The 17,552-nt window shown below is 46.4% G+C and overlaps 2 protein-coding genes and 1 long non-coding RNA gene across 6 annotated transcripts; 2 read left to right on the plus strand and 1 right to left on the minus strand.

The window, feature by feature from the left end:
• Positions 1-677: 677 nt before the first annotated feature.
• phc2a (polyhomeotic homolog 2a (Drosophila)) lies at positions 678-8,117 on the plus strand. Its single transcript, XM_038721638.1, has 7 exons — positions 678-952; positions 1,766-1,928; positions 2,713-2,791; positions 3,127-3,238; positions 5,434-5,560; positions 5,685-5,937; positions 6,663-8,117. The coding sequence occupies exons 2-7, from the start codon at positions 1,791-1,793 to the stop codon at positions 6,815-6,817; spliced, it is 864 nt and encodes a 287-aa protein (XP_038577566.1). The 5' UTR covers positions 678-952; positions 1,766-1,790; the 3' UTR covers positions 6,818-8,117.
• A 635-nt stretch (positions 8,118-8,752) lies between these two features.
• kiaa2013 (KIAA2013 ortholog) lies at positions 8,753-16,536 on the minus strand. 2 transcript variants are annotated; one of them, XM_038721607.1, is made up of 3 exons: positions 14,971-16,536; positions 12,004-12,727; positions 8,753-10,699 (listed from the first exon to the last, which is right to left on the minus strand). In XM_038721607.1, the coding sequence occupies exons 1-3, from the start codon at positions 15,926-15,928 to the stop codon at positions 10,534-10,536; spliced, it is 1,848 nt and encodes a 615-aa protein (XP_038577535.1). In that variant the 5' UTR covers positions 15,929-16,536; the 3' UTR covers positions 8,753-10,533. The 2 variants fall into 2 exon arrangements, with proteins under 2 accessions (XP_038577535.1, XP_038577533.1); XM_038721605.1 differs by having other exon boundaries at positions 11,874-12,727; positions 14,971-16,531.
• Positions 13,994-15,067, plus strand: LOC119904998. Of its 3 annotated transcripts, XR_005444770.1 has the most exons (4): positions 13,994-14,218; positions 14,326-14,438; positions 14,717-14,848; positions 14,936-15,067. It is a non-coding gene; the product is annotated as an uncharacterized LOC119904998 (long non-coding RNA). The 3 variants fall into 3 exon arrangements; XR_005444769.1 differs by having other exon boundaries at positions 14,326-14,848; XR_005444771.1 differs by lacking the exon at positions 14,936-15,067 and having other exon boundaries at positions 14,717-14,927.
• Positions 16,537-17,552: the final 1,016 nt, after the last annotated feature.

Below are 17,552 nucleotides of genomic sequence, written 5' to 3' on the forward strand. Positions count from 1 at the left end.
TAAGTTTACCTGTGTGCATGAAACTGCTTTATAAATAAAAGAACTACACTCAGAGTAAAGCTAGCCAGAGTTACTACTCCATAATATCAAGTCGACTTTACCTTCAGAATAAAAGCCTGAGACTGAGCGAGGACCTCACCTCAGGGAAACATGGTCATTTTAAGGCTACCAGCTTTTTTTTAGGAACAGCATTTGGGGGAAAGATTCACTTACTAATATTTTTTCCTGAGCTTTCAATTGCATCTCGCTGTTGTCATGAAAACTTCGATACCATCTCTCAACATTATCAATACTCACTATTATTACTGCTAGGGCATATTTATTCATTACACTTCTATCACCCACTGTAGAATACTGTACATATTCCCCACACTTGTATTTATATTTTTATATTTCTCTTTTCTATTTTCTACTTGCCAGCTTTTTAATTGTTATTTCTAGGCCTATTACTTTAATGCCTAGAATAGCAATGTAGCAATGTAAGCAACTATAACAAAACAATTTCCCCTTCTGGGATCAATAAAGTAGGCTATTTCTGATATTACACACATGGGCTTTAGTTTAATTTAATTATCTCTCTCTACATATTTATCAAACTTATATTACAAATACATGTACGCACAAACACATACAGGCTTTAATTTTGAAGGTTGTTGCCGGAAGTGGTTGACGTCACGCTCTCGCGCTTTGTAAGTGGGCACACGCGCGCGCTCACCGGGAGCACCGTGTCTGTTAGTAGAAAGTAAAACAGTTATGAATCTTTGCTAACTTCGCGGGCCCTCGTGTAACGGGGCTCGGTCTGCCGGCGGAGCATCAGTCGGTGTTACCGGCGGCTCGTCGCCTTTTGGGCGGCGGGACTGTGAGCGAGCGCGGAGCCGCGGAACAAAGAGCTTCTCCGCCTCATTGTTACCGAGCAGAGCCTGTTTGTGCCTCCGGAGCTCCGGCTGGTAAAGTAAGACAACTGAACTAAAACACTTCATCCAGCCAGCAGGTTAAACACTGAGCTGCTTTCACACCAGGCTAACTGCAAGTTTACTTATTGATTATTAGCAGATAACTGAGGTAACGTATTGATCGGTTTGGAGCCGTTTAACTTGGGAAAAGCTTTCTTTTCGTTAGGGAGTTTGGTTTTAATCAACTGGCTTATAGTCATAACGTTGGGTATTTAAAGCCAGTCAATTTAATAAAACTATACTTCCCAAACAGTCTTAAAGTTACCAGATATTGTAATAATGAGTATTTAATCTATTTTAATAACGTTAGTCAGAGTTTGATATCCACACACGTCCACGGCAGCCCAGCGGACTGCGCCTGTGCGGAGAGATGGTCACGCCAGACTGCATTCTGAAATCTGACAATTCAGGGTTTTCTTCCTCATTGTACCAAAAAGATAAGTCATACAGTACGACTCAAAGCTGATTGTACGCACTGGGAGAAGCTCGTCACATCGGCATGAATTAAATTCCCGTGTAGAACTGAATCTTCCCTGTATTCAACTAAGAGCAAAAAGGTTGTCTGAGAAATAAAGTTAACACAGTACAAAAGTAGACACGTGTATTTAGTGGATTGTATCTATGGAAACTTTAAAATTGGCTCTCAGAAAATGACAGCAACACTGCCAAAACATTGAGCAACATAAACTGCTGTGTTGGGATGATTTGAGCTTTGTATTTTGGGTGTATTTGAACAGCAGCGATGGGGGTTGGGGGGGTTCAGGTCCCAGGGACCAGCCTTGCTGAGTTTGCCATGCTGCTTGTGTTGACAGGTGAGGGGCGGCCTGCGCTCCAGTCATGACCTCTGGGAACGGGAACACTAACAGCAGCCAACACAATGGAGAGTCCAAAGCAGCCCAGGCCCCAGCCGAGCCCCACATCCTCACCCATCTGATCGAAGGCTTTGTGATCCAGGAAGGCGCTGAGCCTTTCCCTGTGAGTACTGCACACTACAGATTCAATATATAACAAAGAAAGGAATGATGGCCGTTCACCATGAAGCAACACTGACCATCCTGACGGGCTGCCAGCAGCAGAGACTTAATATTTTTGGAGGGTTGTGACTGCTGGCTCCGGTTTCTCTCCCCGTTGTCGTTGTTATCACCTGATCTAAGCTAGTAACTTGGTGATTGCTGTGTTATTATTACAAATAGAAACCTAAACTTTAAAAACAACACCCAAGTTATTCCTTAGTGTGAGGCCTCAGTGCCTCAGATAGTTTAATTATGCACATTTCAGTCCCTAATAAATGAAGCAACTTCCTGGATACCCGTTAAAATACAATTTAAAGATACATTTGTATGCATCTGGATATTATAATAATAACGATAGCATGCTGTTGCGTCAAAACATACCAAACGCTACATATGTGTCATGTCAGATTAGTGCACAAACACACATTAGTGACTTTTGTTTGGCTCCAGCAGCTAAATTTCTGGTTCAGACAGCAGAAACGCTCCTGAGGTGGACACCAACAGAACAGAATCCAGCAGAACCTTAGAATTTAATGCAGATGTAGCATTCATTGTTAAATCTTCCCTTGCCACTTCCTCTCTCTGCTGCCATCTATCAGATATAAAATAATAACTATCCATCCATGGGTCCGTTTTCCACACTTGCCTATCCAGTTTGAGCCAGGGCACGTTTGTACGTTGTGTTTTTCTGATGTTCTGTGATCAGTTTCAGTCTCTGTGATGGAGAACATGTTTTCTGTCTGCAGGTGGAACGTCCATCTTTCTCAATCGAGAGCCTCAGGAGACACACGGCAGACTCAAAGATGGATGGCGTCTCCCCGAAAGGTAACGCTCTTTAGATTTAAAGCTGTCAGACCTTCAGCACGGCGCCGTTATTTCTTTCTCAGTGTTTTCCCGGTGTCGACATATTTCACCGTATCTGGTGGGTTCATCATATTGAAGTGCATTATAATAATACCATCACACTCGCCTGCACGCTGAAGACACCTGACAATCAAAGTCGTCTGACAAAGAGCTCAGAGAGAACGTGACTCTGCCTACTGTTACAACTTCTCAGACCTGTCCAATCACTGTGTGAAACAGGCCTGACCAGAGTGGACGCTGGGAGACACCTGGTCCATGGTGCTTGTGCTGACTGTGTGCTCACTGTGTCCCCTCAGAGTTAAAGGCCCAGCAGGAGCCCATGCTGACCTGTGAGCTGTGTGGCAGGGTGGACTTTGCCTACGTCTTCAAAAGGTCCAAGAGGTTCTGTTCTACTGTGTGCGCCAAACGGTAAGCAAGGCAGAGAGGATATCACTGTGTCTACACTTACACAGTTCATCCTGTGGTGGATGTCCCAAAGATATTTTATTAAAGATATATTATATTTACATAATGTAAGACTGAAAAGGCTGATATGAGGCTCAAAAGTGAGAGAGGGAACAGAAAAGACGGCGCTGAGAAATAGAGCATCATCAGGACAAACCCATGAGAACTGATGGATGTCTGGCTGGACCAGCACAGAGTAGACTCTCTTTAAAGAGGTGGTATTCTGCTCATTTTCAGGTTCAAAATCTTATTTAGTGGTTGTACCAGAGCAGGTTTACATGGTTTCATTTTCAAAAAACACCATATTTTTTGTCATACTGCACGTTGCTGCAGCTCCTCTTTTCACCCTGTGTTGAAGGATACATCTTGTCTCTAAATGATCTTTGTTGGGAGTTGCACATGCGCAGATCCTAGTTACGGACTACTAGCCAATCAGAAACAGAGAAAGGCGGGTCAGCGAAAAGACTGTAAACAGCTTCGGTTCAGCTGTAGGCTACATGTTGCCGACCAGCTTAGCAACATGGACTGGAGCAAGAGTTTCAGAGTGGTGAGTTATTAATCTGTAACAAAAGTATCTTTCATCCATAAAGTTTTAACTGAGCTCTGTCTCTACATCACAGGAACAACTTCCTGTCCACTGACTGCCTGGAGGGTAGCTAGTGTTTGGAAGAGAGAGGATGTGTGTGCTGCAGCTCACTGTTTTTCCACCGGTGTTTTTGAGGGCGTGTCGGACTAGCTGCTCAGCGAGCATGATGACACGTATTATCATTGTGACATCACAAGAAAGGGAAGTAAAGGCTGGACTACAAATGAGCTGTTTTCAGGCAGTTTTCTGTAGGAGATGGGAACTCCCTTTGGGCTGGACTTTGGGCTTTTTCACTTTGCAAACCTGTTACATGCACAAAAAAGGTTTATAACTCAATAAAGGAGAGGGGAAAAGCCAAAAACCATAATACCACCTCTTTAACTGACTACAGAACAGTTTCATTTGTTCCATCAGCTTGTTACTCACAAATCATTGTTAGTTAGCTGATGTCATATACCTGGAGAAAAGCTGCTACCTGAATGTTTAGGACGTCTGTCAGGCAGTGGAACGCTTTGTGCAGCAAACATGTAGAACACAGATGTTTAGTAGCTGGAGTCTACAGCTGGACAGATGTGTCCATGTTGTATTCCTGTTCTGAGCTGCAGCTGCCTGACTGTGTGATGGGACCAATTTATGCTTCTGTGTGAAATCTGCACCATAGTGTGAACCGCACCTCCCTAAAGATGTAACTACACATCACAGCAACGCAGACTGCAAGATGTGATTGGTCGGCTCGTTAGTGTCGCATTTCCTCCAACACGTTACCGGCTCGTCCTGCTGCCTCAACCTGTTCGAGGGTCATACATACCATCTCCTCCGATGCTTTTTCACGTTTCTGCGTTTTAGTAATTTCACTAAAAGTAATGACAGTTCAGCGTCGACCAACTCCAACTCCAACATGATCCGGTCACTTTCAGTCTCCATCGTGTGTAGCTGCCTACACTAGGCTTTTGCCGATTGGCTCAGCTACCGACAATTGCAGGGAGGATCAGCGATTGGGTTTTCATGCACCGATACTAAGGCAATTTTAACTAACTCACTATCAGTCACGGTAATTCTGTGGCAAACACCGTACTGTGCATTTACAGATGCTTTCTCTTAAAGCTAACAAGCCTGTTTCTTCCATGCTGGCATTTCACTGACTTGCTGCAACTTAACACCGGGCAATCAGATCACCAATCGGTGATCTCAAGTAGCCATGTTCAGACGATATGAAAATAGAGAAGATCGCCCAACCCTAGCCATCACCAACGAAGAAGAAGAAACTCAACACAGTGGAGCATAGAAACCACACCGCCAACTAGCGTTTTGGTGAAACAGACACCCACGCACAAGTTAAATGCTCACGACAGCATAGGTAGAAGTATAAGTTAGCAGTAATGTTTGTGAGATACAGCAGCAAGCTTACAGCTTCTTCTACTGTCAGACCAGTGAGCGTATCCGCAGCAACACCTGCAGAGGTACAGACCACTACATAATGAACACACATGGAGCATGCAGTGTTGTGAAATGAACAGGAAAAAACATGATTCAGTATCAGACTGCACGGTCACTGTGTTATCTTTGTTTGTAGCTACAATGTGGGATGCACAAAGAGAATGGGTCTCTTCCCAAACCGCAAAACCACCCTGGAGAACATAAAGAAACAGAGAGCGCTGCACGGGAACCACAGACACGGCGGCTCAGAGTCTAAGAAGAAGGTGAGGCAGCTGCCGGACTTCATCTGTCATGGTGTTAGTGTGTAAGATCCCTTAGTATGGTGACGTGAAGGGTAACCAGTGTCTTCTTTATCTAATGACGTGTTGTGTTTAACCCCTGTGACAGACTCAGACCGCCCCCCCTGTGCAGAAGCCTGCAGCTCTGTCCACCGGTCACTCGGTCCACCCTGCGCAGGGGGAGTCCAGCCAATGTTCAGACCTGTCTGGCTACAAAAGGCCGCCGTCCCCCCTGTCGGCCGGCCAGCTGGTGCCCACCGGGCGGGGCCCTGAGCTGCCCCTGCTGCCTCACAGCTTCCTGCCCAGCGACCCCGGCCGGTGGAACATAGAGGAGGTCTACGAGTTCATCTCCTCTCTGCCAGGTGAGCGCCGCCTCAGCTGTTACTGTGTCACGTCACGACAGTTTACAGGGGGCAAGAAGTGATGGAGGGGAGAGAGAGGAGCCCTGTTACATGTTCGTCATCTCTTCCAGATCCTGCAGTTTTTCAGCTTAGAGAGCAGTCTGAACTGTTAGTCTTCCTGTAAAGAAAGCTTTGGCTGCATCCCATAGGAAAACAGGATCGATGTCTCCGTTAGCATCGATCTTCAGCTCCTCATCAGCATCATGTTGAACCACCGCAGCACAGCTTTACTGTACGAGTCCGGTTCTCGTGTTGACCACGAGAGGAAAGTCAGTTCTTGTTTCTGATGGACCTCCAGAGACCATTTCCACCTTTAAGTAACAGCAACAAATGTGAAAATGAATTAAAAATAAACCAGAAAGGAACATCGATGAGTTTTACTTGTAGAAAATGGTACGTTTTGAGATTTTAGTTGCTTTTTCATTCAGAACCAGATAATTCTGATAGCAGTCAGGTAAAGTTAGTAAAGTGTGTGTGATATAGCACCTTTCACAGATCAAGAGTAAATATTAGAAACAAGACCATCAGAAAAGGAAACAAACAACAGTCAAATATGGTAAAACTGATCAAACAATCAAATATAATCAATAAAGGAACCTCTGGTGACGACTAATAATTATAACACTGTAGTGAAACCGTTCTCACAAGACGCCGTGCGCTGACTGCTGACTGCTCTGTGGCTGCAGGTTGTCTGGAGATCGCTGAGGAGTTCCGGTGTCAGGAGATCGATGGACAGGCCCTGCTGCTGCTGAAGGAGGACCACCTCATGGCGACCATGAACATCAAACTGGGCCCAGCGCTCAAGGTCTTCGCCCAGATCAACATGCTCAAAGACTCGTAGTCTCACACACACACACACACTCACTGTGACTGGACAGCACATGCTCAGGATCCCACATGTTGACCAACCCTGAGCTGATTCAGGTCCTAGGACGGACGTTTTCAGGACATATGAGGACATCAGCTGGGACCTGTTACTCTGATAACTTCAGGAAAACGTAGCAACAGGAGTGTTAGGTAGTCTTCGTGGTCATCATGTGTTACTGTAGGAGACCTTGACGATTAGCAATTGATTTGTTCTAGTTTTTCTCCCAGGAGCACGAGCGTCCGAGTTTTGGAACATTTTGGGAAACGCGCATTAGAAAGATCAGTGTCGCATCCTGTGCAGAGCTACAGTTAGTCCAGATCCAGGACTTTCATGGTCAGGGTCCTGCACTGCTTTCTCCCTGAACTGAAGGAAGACTACCTTTTCATTCAGTGCCCCGCCAATGGCGGCGCTCAGCCTGCTCCACCTTCACCTGGTGTGTTTTCACCTAACTGCAAGAGACTTTTCTTTTTTAGCTGAGTTTGTGTGTGACTTTATCTTTTAGTTTGAGGCGCTCAGAGACTGACATGTTGGAGTTCCAGCAGATGGCGATTCAGGACCGCGATCCTAGTTCAGGGCTGAGATACTGGACTGAACTCAATCAGCAGTTGGGAGAAACGCTGTTTAATGAGAGCTGGAGACATTTACTGACCACCAACCAAGATCCAGCACTGTGTGTAAACAGGCCAGGTGTGAACTGGTCTTTGTGCTACATGTCCTGGGTCTCTACTGGGAGACGAAGCCCAGGAGAAGCGGGTCCTGACTCTGGTAACACAACACACTGGCTTATTTTGCAAAATATGAGAGGTGTCAGAAAACACCTTGATTGAATGGCTTAATTTTAATAATTAAGAACTGTTGGTTCTGATGTTCTGATTATGTTTTTTCAGTTCAAACACGTTTCAGGTGGAGGCTGTCGACGGTCTGTACGTCTCATGTCTGATTTCTCCTGACAGATGCTCTGACATGTTTGAAAAGTTGTATTCCAAAGTATATTATTCTATTTTTCAAAGTGAATTCATCAGCACCGTAGTCCCTGTAGATGCTCCTCGTGTCTTAGTCGTAACCAATCAGTGGAAGAGAATCTGTCATTTACTGAGAGACGCTGTTTGTTTGCAGCATCTTATTTTGGAATAAAAGCAGTTTCTTTAGTTTCCTTAACGTGTGGTGATTGGGTCGTGGCTCTGACATCACAGATCTTCATTAGAGACACTTCTCTCCTTCAAAGCATTTATTTTTAAATACAGGAACTCAGAAATAAAACCGTTAGATAAACGATATTGACTGCATGGTATGATTTCCTCTGTGTTTCAAGCAGGAACTGAAAGAAGTGTGATTGTATAGAAGTCTGTGAGAAAATGTTTCTACTTCTCAGCTGATTTATTCCCTCAGTAAACACTTTCCTGATGAGTTTATGGTCTCAGTCGCTAGTTTCAAGTCTTCTTCAACACAGCATGATGTTCATTTAGTAAATTGAGACCAGGAAGCAGGGGAGGCTTTAGGGCGGGGCTACCTTGTGATTGACAAGTCTCTACCATGGCGACCTCTCAGAGGCGACTCGTGGCCGCTGCGCTGTGACATTTAACCAGCGCCACTGAAAAAGCTTATTAGGAGTCGGCTGTTCATTTTTCTGTAAGTACATTTTGTTTTAAGCCTGTTTGTCGCTAGCCAAAATTAGAATCCCAGGTAATATCACAGTTAACGTGAATTACAGATGAACCTTGCTAACCTTGCTAGCTAGCTCCACCCTCTCATCCAAATATGGTCATGTCTGGTTCCAAATAACAAGATGGCGACGACCAAAATGCCAAAATGGAGTCTTCAGACCAACAGGTGACATCTCGGCGGTCTTCTTCCTTTACACCGTCTGTGGTGCGTTCATCACTTTGAGTGATCACTTTAATAAAAATATTGCAGCTTTAAATTGATTTTTTTTATTGATTAGAAAGTAATAATTCCAGTGATACAGCAGACTCCAAACGCTGACATGACAAAAACAAACTGCTGCTCTAAAAACCCAGAAACACACAGCTAATTATCCACAACACGATTATACACTTTCTCACAATCACTTACTCCCCAAAAGAAGATCAGTTACAATCAGATTACAGCCGTGAGATCAATAAATTAAGGCACACTCGGTGGTTCACATGAAATAAAGCATGTAAATTATATAGTCTGACATGACACGCTCATATCTGTTGTTAAATAATCAAATGAACTTCCAGTCAGAATCCAGACATGGCCGCCGCCGTCAGCAGCAGCAGCAGCAGTCCTTTACCTTCAGTCTGCTGATGCGTTCACCAACAGCTTAGTGAAGCCCAACCTTAAAAACATTCAAATTTGCACCTGGTGACTTCAGTGACATCACAGCAGCTGTTTCAATATGATGTCATGGGTACAGGTGTGCTGTGACATCACCAATGGGGGCGTGGCCCCAGTAGCTCCGTCCTTCGGTTACGATAACACCGTACTCACCACTGATCCCGGAGCTGACAGTCGCCAGGCTTTGGTGTGTACGATGTAAAAACCCGGTGGGCAGATGTAAGGAAACCAAAGTTGGAATAACGCGTACTTTTAAACACTGGTCACCGCAGCTGAGGGTTACACGGATTCTTAATGGGACTTTTATTGACGAGTGAAGCAGCAGGAGAATGTGAACTTGGACGTGATGTGGCCGACAATTGTGAGACGGGTTCAGAGAACAGAAACACGAAATGCCTAAAAGCACCTCTGGATCTGGTTCTGAAGAAACATGACTGGAAAATCCACCTGATGATTTGGTGGTCAGATGACTTCTGTAAATGCAAATGTTAAACTAAGATGATCAGCATTAACTGCTAAACTCATCTTTCAATGCTACCAATTCTACTTTTGTCAGGTAACTGAATTAACACCATACCTCTTTACGTTTTGGAGATTTAAATATTTTGCAGATGACTTTCAGTTATTGTGAATTTGGGGTCCCTTAACATAACCTGGATGTTTATCTGGTAGGTTGTTAGTTGAAGGGAAAAGCCATCCGTCTTCCTCCTCAGCAGGTGTCTCCAGGTGTTGGGGAGTTGCATGTTTTAAAGTAGAATGAGACATTCAGGGTCTCAGAGGGAGATGTCTCATAAATGTACTCAGGTGATGTCACCTGAGTCAGCGTCAATTGAAAACTATGAGTGTGAAACTGTGTGCAGTCTAAAAGAAGTGAGCTCAGACATTTGTAGCTGCTACATGTACAACACACCTGAATCTACCACACAAATGTCAAGAGGAAGGGTTGCATTGTGGGTAATGTAGGCGACAAGACGAGTTAGAAGAATGTGTGACTTGGATTCTGTCTCGTGTCACTGGAGATGATGATGTCAGTTCTCTTTTAAAATAGTCTGAGGGGCTTCAACTGGAAAACATCACTTGAGTCTGCATGTTGTGTGCATGTGAGAAACTGCAGTTTCCAGTGAGATCAGAGCGCGTGCAAATAAAATGTGGCTGTTCAGAGGTTACACACAAATTAATCTGCAACAATTTAAATAATATATTAATTATTAATGCAATTTTCTAAGTTAAAATTCAAAACATTTGCTGAACATCTTCTGATCGGACAAAACATTTAAACCTGCAAACCTGGGCTGTGAGACATTCTCATGATGTTCCACAGACCAATCGATGAATCAATAACTGCCCTGTTTGGTTTTAAAGTCCTCTCACAGCAGACCTGAGGGACAGCAGACGTCAGCACCAGCACACAAGTTAATGTCTCCCATGCTGCCAAAGCTCAAGCAGAACCACATGTGGAACATGTGCACAGCACCGCAGTGTTCAAGCAGCGCTCCTTGTGTCACTGCAGTCATCTTCACCTTTGCTGGAGACCTGGTGAAGTCAGAGGGGAGGATTAAAAACGGAGGACAAACAGACCTCCACCACCCGACACCGCCTCCCAGGAAACAGACAGACAGCAGCAGTAAAGAGCCGAAGCCAACCCAGAGATTTGTTGTTAATTTAATCGAGTGATTCGATATAAAACATCATCAAAACGCAGGAAAGAAAAAGGAACAGCAGAAGACGACTTATCTAACCTGCAGGTTTGTTTGTGTCTGTGTTGGATTATCTTTCATCAGGTTGTTAACAGACTTCAGATTAGTGAGTGCAGTGTTTTCACTAAACTCACAGTTCTGCTGAGCAGAGCCACAAAAACTCATTTTAAAAAGGACCATACCAACGTTCAGGCTCATTTACTACAAACCACGTTCATGTAAGCTTCAAGCTTCATCTACACATGCTGCGGGATTTTAGGTTGTGTTTTTCCTACCCTGAAAGGAGTTGTCATTATCACACTCACTTGCTTTATTTGGGTCAAGAATCGCCGGGAGCTTTAAAGCCGTTCTTCTGTTTGTCAAAGATAGTCACCCTGTGGACGTTTCCTTCTCACTGTGTGACCTCAAGGCCAGTCTCACAAGCGAGCAACCACGAGCTGTCCACACGAGAGGTCAGAGACTCCACAGGGTTCCTTTAACACCGACAATAAAGTCACTTTATTGTTATTAGAGTGAAACTAAAATCCAAACACCTTTCACCACTTTGGAAAATATTCCTTCACTTAAGCAAATCATACGCGATTTATTAAAAATGCATAAACGCTGGTACGGCCCTGAAGAATGTGACACAACATTAAGCTCCTAATCTGAGAGGAAATAAAATCTCTTGTGCTTGTTTTTCTTCCTTTGCATAAGAAGTTCTTCTGACAGGTGTGCAGTCCGACAGGTGTCCAGACACTGAGTGAAGGCTACTGTTCTACCGGTGCTTTAACTTTATCGAGTCCTTCAACACAGAACAAGAACTGTGGCGTCACCTTTAGTGAGTGGGGGGGGGGGGGGGGGGCTACTATGCCAAGCAGCTCTGAACAGGAACGACGTGAGATGGAAAATAAAATCACTCACAGACAAGGTGAAACTCAAAACTGAGAAACCCGCAGAGCGTCAACAGAGACAGCACACACACAAGTCAAACCCGCAGCAGTGTTTTTCATCGCTGCCGCCATTTATACCTTGCTCCTGAAGAGGGGCTTAGCGCCGGGGCCACAGTACTCGTTGTATATGAGCTTGAAGAGGAAAAGGTGGAAGAGCGTTATGAGCGAGGCCACGCTGAACCAGAACAGGAAGGGCAGGCCCGGGTACCTGTTGGCCATGTGCTCCTCGTGGGCCAGGATGGCCTTGAGGTGCAGGGTGTGGCGGAGGTCCTGCAGGTGGCGCAGGTCTGTGGAGATGTACAGCAGCGGTGTGATGGGCTGCGTCACCATCACAGGGAAGGTGTGACCTTTGACCTCCGACGTCAGCTCCACAGGCTCGTTGAGGCAGCCGGCCTCGCAGGCGTACAGCTTCACCGGCGTCTCCTGTGGCTTCACCGACACGTGCAGGAAAGGCTTCCCCTCTGCGTCCAGCAGCACCGCCAGGCTTAGGAGGTCCTGGTTGTAGTGGATCCCTCTCAGGGCGTAGCTGTTGTGTAGCACGTCCGGGTCGGCCTGGAACTGCAGGTGGTTCTCTGTGAACTGAAGGCCGCCGAAGCTTAGCACCATGCCCTGCATGGCCCCATGGGCCCCGGCCGCCACCAGCACCTTGCAGCCTCTCTTCTGCAGGGTCAGGGTCCACAGTGTGACCAGCTGCAGGATCTGAGCGGCGCTGCTCACCCGCTCGGGCCACAGGTTCTCTGCGTGCATGGTGGCGTGGCCGCTGAAGCAGTGGTCAGCGTAGTTGAGGCTGGACTCGAGACGGGCGCGCTCCTCGCCGCTCAGCCTCCGATCCAGCAGGGGCGCCGCGAAGGAGGACAAGATGTAGTAGAGGGTGGTGTTCACCGTGCGGCTAGACGGTGTGTGGGAGTCCGTGATCTTCCTCATTTCTACACCTGAAGGAATAAAGAAGAAGTTGTTCACAAAGGCCCTGTGTGTGTGTGCCGTGTGTGTGTGTGTGTGTATCCTCTGTGTGTGCCCTGTGTGTGTGTGTGTATCCTCTGTGTGTGCCCTGTGTGTGTGTGTGTGTGTGTGCGCCCTGTGTGTGTGTGTGTGCGCCCTGTGTGTGTGTGTGTGTGCGCCCTGTGTGTGTGTGTGTGTGCCCTGTGTGTGCCCTGTGTGCCCTGTGTGTGCCCTGTGTGCCCTGTGTGCCCTGTGTGTGTGTGCCCTGTGTGTGTGTGCCCTGTGTGTGTGTGCCCTGTGTGTGTGTGCCCTGTGTGTGTGTGTGTGCCCTGTGTGTGTGTGTGCCCTGTGTGTGTGTGTGTGTGCCCTGTGTGTGTGTGTGTGTGCCCTGTGTGCCCTGTGTGTGTGTGCCCTGTGTGCCCTGTGTGTGCCCTGTGTGTGCCCTGTGTGTGTGTGCCCTGTGTGTGTGTGTGCCCTGTGTGTGTGTGTGTGCCCTGTGTGTGTGTGTGCCCTGTGTGTGTGTGTGTGTGCCCTGTGTGTGTGTGTGCCCTGTGTGTGTGTGTGTGTGTGTGCCCTGTGTGTGTGTGTGTGTGTGCCCTGTGTGTGTGTGTGTGCCCTGTGTGTGTGTGTGTGTGCCCTGTGTGCCCTGTGTCTGTGTGTATCCTGTGTCTGTGTCTGTGTGTATCCTGTGTGTGTGTGTACCCTGTGTGTGTATCCTGTGTGTGTGTGTGTGTGTACCCTGTGTGTGTATCCTGTGTCTGTGTCTGTGTGTATCCTGTGTGTGTATCCTGTGTCTGTGTGTGTGTATCCTGTGTGTGTATCCTGTGTCTGTGTGTGTGTGTACCCTGTGTGTGTACCCTGTGTCTGTGTGTGTGTACCCTGTGTGTGTGTATCATGTGTCTGTGTGTGTACCCTGGGTGTGTACCCTGTGTCTGTGTGTGTGTGTGTGTACCCTGTGTGTGTATCCTGTGTGTGTGTATCCTGTGTGTGTACCCTGTGTCTGTGTGTGTGTGTACCCTGTGTGTGTACCCTGTGTCTGTGTGTGTGTGTACCCTGTGTGTGTATCATGTGTCTGTGTGTGTACCCTGTGTGTGTATCCTGTGTCTGTGTGTGTGTGTATCCTGTGTGTGTGTGTGTGTACCCTGCGTGTGTATCCTGTGTGTGTGTGTACCCTGTGTGTTATCCTGTGTCTGTGTGTGTGTGTATCCTGTGTGTGTATCTTGTGTGTATCCTGTGTCTGTGTGTGTGTGTATCCTGTGTGTGTGTGTATCCTGTGTCTGTGTGTGTGTGTATCCTGTGTGTGTGTGTGTGTGTACCCTGTGTGTGTATCCTGTGTCTGTGTCTGTGTGTGTGTGTTAGTGTGCGTGCGTGCGTGCGTGTGTATAAGTAAAACTCCACAAACCAGAGTGTGTGGCTGTGTGTGAGGCTGGAGTGGTTCTTCCGGTCGTCGTCTGGTTCTTCTCGCTACGGTTGCTCAAACTCTGGTATGAGAGTTCACAGCTCTCACATTCTTACTGTTACACTGTGCACAACTTTTCACGTTGACTCTGATGAACTGCTGCTGTTAAATGTTTTTAAATCTGTAACCCAGAGCTCAACATGATGGCCGCCACACTAACAGAATAAATACTGGTTCCCCACTGAGCTGATGATCCTCATTTTTGTAAGCGGGAGTTTCATGAGGTCAGACTACACTTTTATCTGGTACGTCAAGGCTTTAAGTCTAATTTGAATTGAAAATATTTGTTATTGTTTTATTTTACTCTTGAATACCCTTTATTATTTTGTCTTGTACAACGCTCTAACTCAGTCCAGCTGATCGCTTGTGGATTAAATTAATACATTTCACACCCGTCAGCTTTGTTGTTCTTGATCTGTAACAACCTCACAGACAGAGTGTGATTTTAGTTTTGACTTCTTGTGTTAAATGAAAGTGTGAGTCTGTCACTCGGTTCACATCTGTCTGTTTGTGCACTATTTAGCAGAAGATATGCACACTTGTGCAACACCAGCGTCTCCACAGGCTGCACAGCGTGATCCACCATAAAGATCATATCAGTGGTCACGGCCTCCAGAACAACAAATGAGTCTGGATCAGAGGCTGCGTTAGGCCGGTGTGAGAGAGTCACCTTCAGCAGGTACAGGTGTGTTCCCTCTTATAGATTTCTGCATGGTCTTCCCTGTGTGTGTCGCATGTACAGGACTCTGATCTCCTAAAACCCAGTTTCTGGCTCACCTGAAATGAAGAGGTCCATCCAGGCCTTCTGGTGATCCGCCACCAGCTCGTCCACGCTGGCCCTCAGCAGCTCCCCCAGCTCCTTCTTGGCTCCGTCTCTGAGGCTGCTGAAAGTCTCCTCCAGCTTGGAGGACTCGATGGGCTCCGAGGTCCACACCACGGACAGGATGTGGTCTGTGTGCTCTGACTTAGCAGGGACCTGGATCCTGCTGCCCAGCTTCTTGGTGACCACCACCACCAGCACCATGCGGTTATTCTCCACAGGGACCCTGCCGGAGCACAGAACCACGTCCCGGTCCTCCAGCTTCTCCACGCTGGTGGAGAACTTGCTGCCGAAGGACAGGTTGTCAGAGGAGATGTCCAGGGAGGCGGGCCTGTCGGACGGGTTGTTGATGTGGACCCGCTGCAGGTACACGTTGGGTCTGCTCCTGTGAGCGATGAACTCCTCTCTGATGGTGACACAGTCCCGGGTGGACTGCAGACCTGCAGGGGAGGCGCAGCGAACCGACAGCACGGCCCCCTTCCTGAACCACAACATGGCAGCCTGAGCCTCGACTCGCTTCCCCTCCAGGTGGACTCCGACCCTCGGAGAGTATTCAGTCTGGTGGACCGGAGCCGACCCGGGCTGCGAGGAGGACGCCACCCACAGTTTGTTCGCGTCAATGTCGATTAGAATGTGTCCGTTCCCCGAGACGAACGGGGAGTCCACCTGCTCCTGGGGCGTGCTGTAGATCCCCTCTCCTCGGTCCACCAGCGACCTCCACCTGTGGATCTCAGCCAGCAGGCACTGTCCGGCCGCCCCGCCGGGCATGGCCGAGCCGCCGAACAGCCTCCACCTGCGCTCCGCTCCCAAGTACCAGTAGAAGATGAGGAAGACCAGGAGCCCGATCAGGATCCGCCTGGCCCAGCTGCTGGACAACAAGCCCGGGAGCCCCTTCAGCCGCTGCTGGAGCCACATCCTGTTCAGAGCCCGCCTAGAGTCCGCGTCCAGAGTCTGCCCCGGGGGGTCAGGGTGAACTTTTCAGGCTGTCACACTCTGAACATGGTCCCGGGACCCAAGCTGACAAACTGGCCCCGCTAGCTTCTGGCTAACTTAGCTTAGCTCCGGAGCTAGCGCTGCGGACGGAAGCTGTCGGAACCTGTAGTAACGTTAGTTTCTATCATCGTGGTTCCGGTCCGGTCCCTCAGGTGAGCTCTCCTGTCTCAGGGCATGTCGGGGTTCTGTTTGTCTCCAGGTTAAAACACCACCAGTCTTCTTCTCTAAGAACTCCGCAGCTGCTGTTGACTTCACACTTCTGGTTTGTCACAACTGTCGTAAAGTGAAACGACACAACACCAACCGGCAATGTCGCAAATATACGACGCAAGAAAAGCAGAAATGAAAACAACACGTTGGCGAATAATGTGTAAAATAATATAGATTTAAATACTTTCAATTATTAAATCACAAAGAAAAACATTTTTTTATGTTTTTTTTTTAACAAATTAAAAATATACCTATAAACTTTTTATTTTATTTTATTTTGAAATGTGGACCGCATCAACGGCATCAAAAGTGATTCAATAAAACTTTTTTTTTAAAAACATTTACAAAAGGAAAATTAAAATATACAAAAAAAGCAGAATAAACCCTTTTGGCAGATGTTTTTTCAGTCACAGAACAAAATGTACAATAAATGTATAATTAAAATCTTGATAAAAGTATTTCTAACATCTTATTTAGTTGTTTTTTACTTGTCTGGTTTTCTGAAAATACCTAAAACAGGCTTTAATTGCTGTAAGAATTCCTCCTGCTCATAGTTCCAGTGTAAGAGATGGGGGACAAAATCCACCATCCTCGTTTTAAAGTGTATCTGAAGCTGAAATGAGGCTTCAGCAGTCTGACTTAGACAGAACAAGTGGATATCTTCCAAAGTTACAACCTCTTAAGCACCAAATACATTCTCAGTGATAGTGACCCTCCACCAGAGATGGGCAACGATACAGTAACTTGTATATTCTTACAAAATACTCTTTAAATAAATGTATAAAATAAAATACTGCTGCCAGAAAAGGTATCAAGATAAAATACATCTATTTGGTATTTTCAAAATACAGGAACATACATATGTAATAGTGGATATTCTGAATCTGTACAAAATGCCAGAATATTCAGATGTTTATAATAAACACAAGGCTGTTTGAACCCCAGTGGAAGCAAGACAACAAAGCTGAATATTACTGTTTCTAAGCAAAACTGTAAATACAAAAATAATACTGAAACTAAACTCTTGTAAAGTCTGTAGAAACTTGCTTTCTGTCCAATGCAAACACAAGGCAGTTCTGACCCAAACAATACCACTAGCAGCCTATTTAGTTTCCTTTAAGAACAACAAACTTGAAATATGTCAAATACCAAATACTAGAAAGTATTTCAGATACGTAGTAAAACTGTCCATCACTGCAGCTCAGCAGGGAAAGAGGACAGAGCAGGAGTATGTACTGAACAGACTAGAGGATATCTGCTGATTGTCTGACTCTACTCTGAAAAAAACATCCAAACTGTGTAAGCTATAGATGGCGGGTGAACAGAGCAGCCATCA

This window comes from Micropterus salmoides, unplaced genomic scaffold, assembly GCF_014851395.1.
Source record: "Micropterus salmoides isolate LMB-PRFRI ecotype aquatic unplaced genomic scaffold, ASM1485139v1 Ms_hic_scaffold_16, whole genome shotgun sequence".
Classification (NCBI taxonomy): Eukaryota; Metazoa; Chordata; class Actinopteri; order Centrarchiformes; family Centrarchidae; genus Micropterus; species Micropterus salmoides.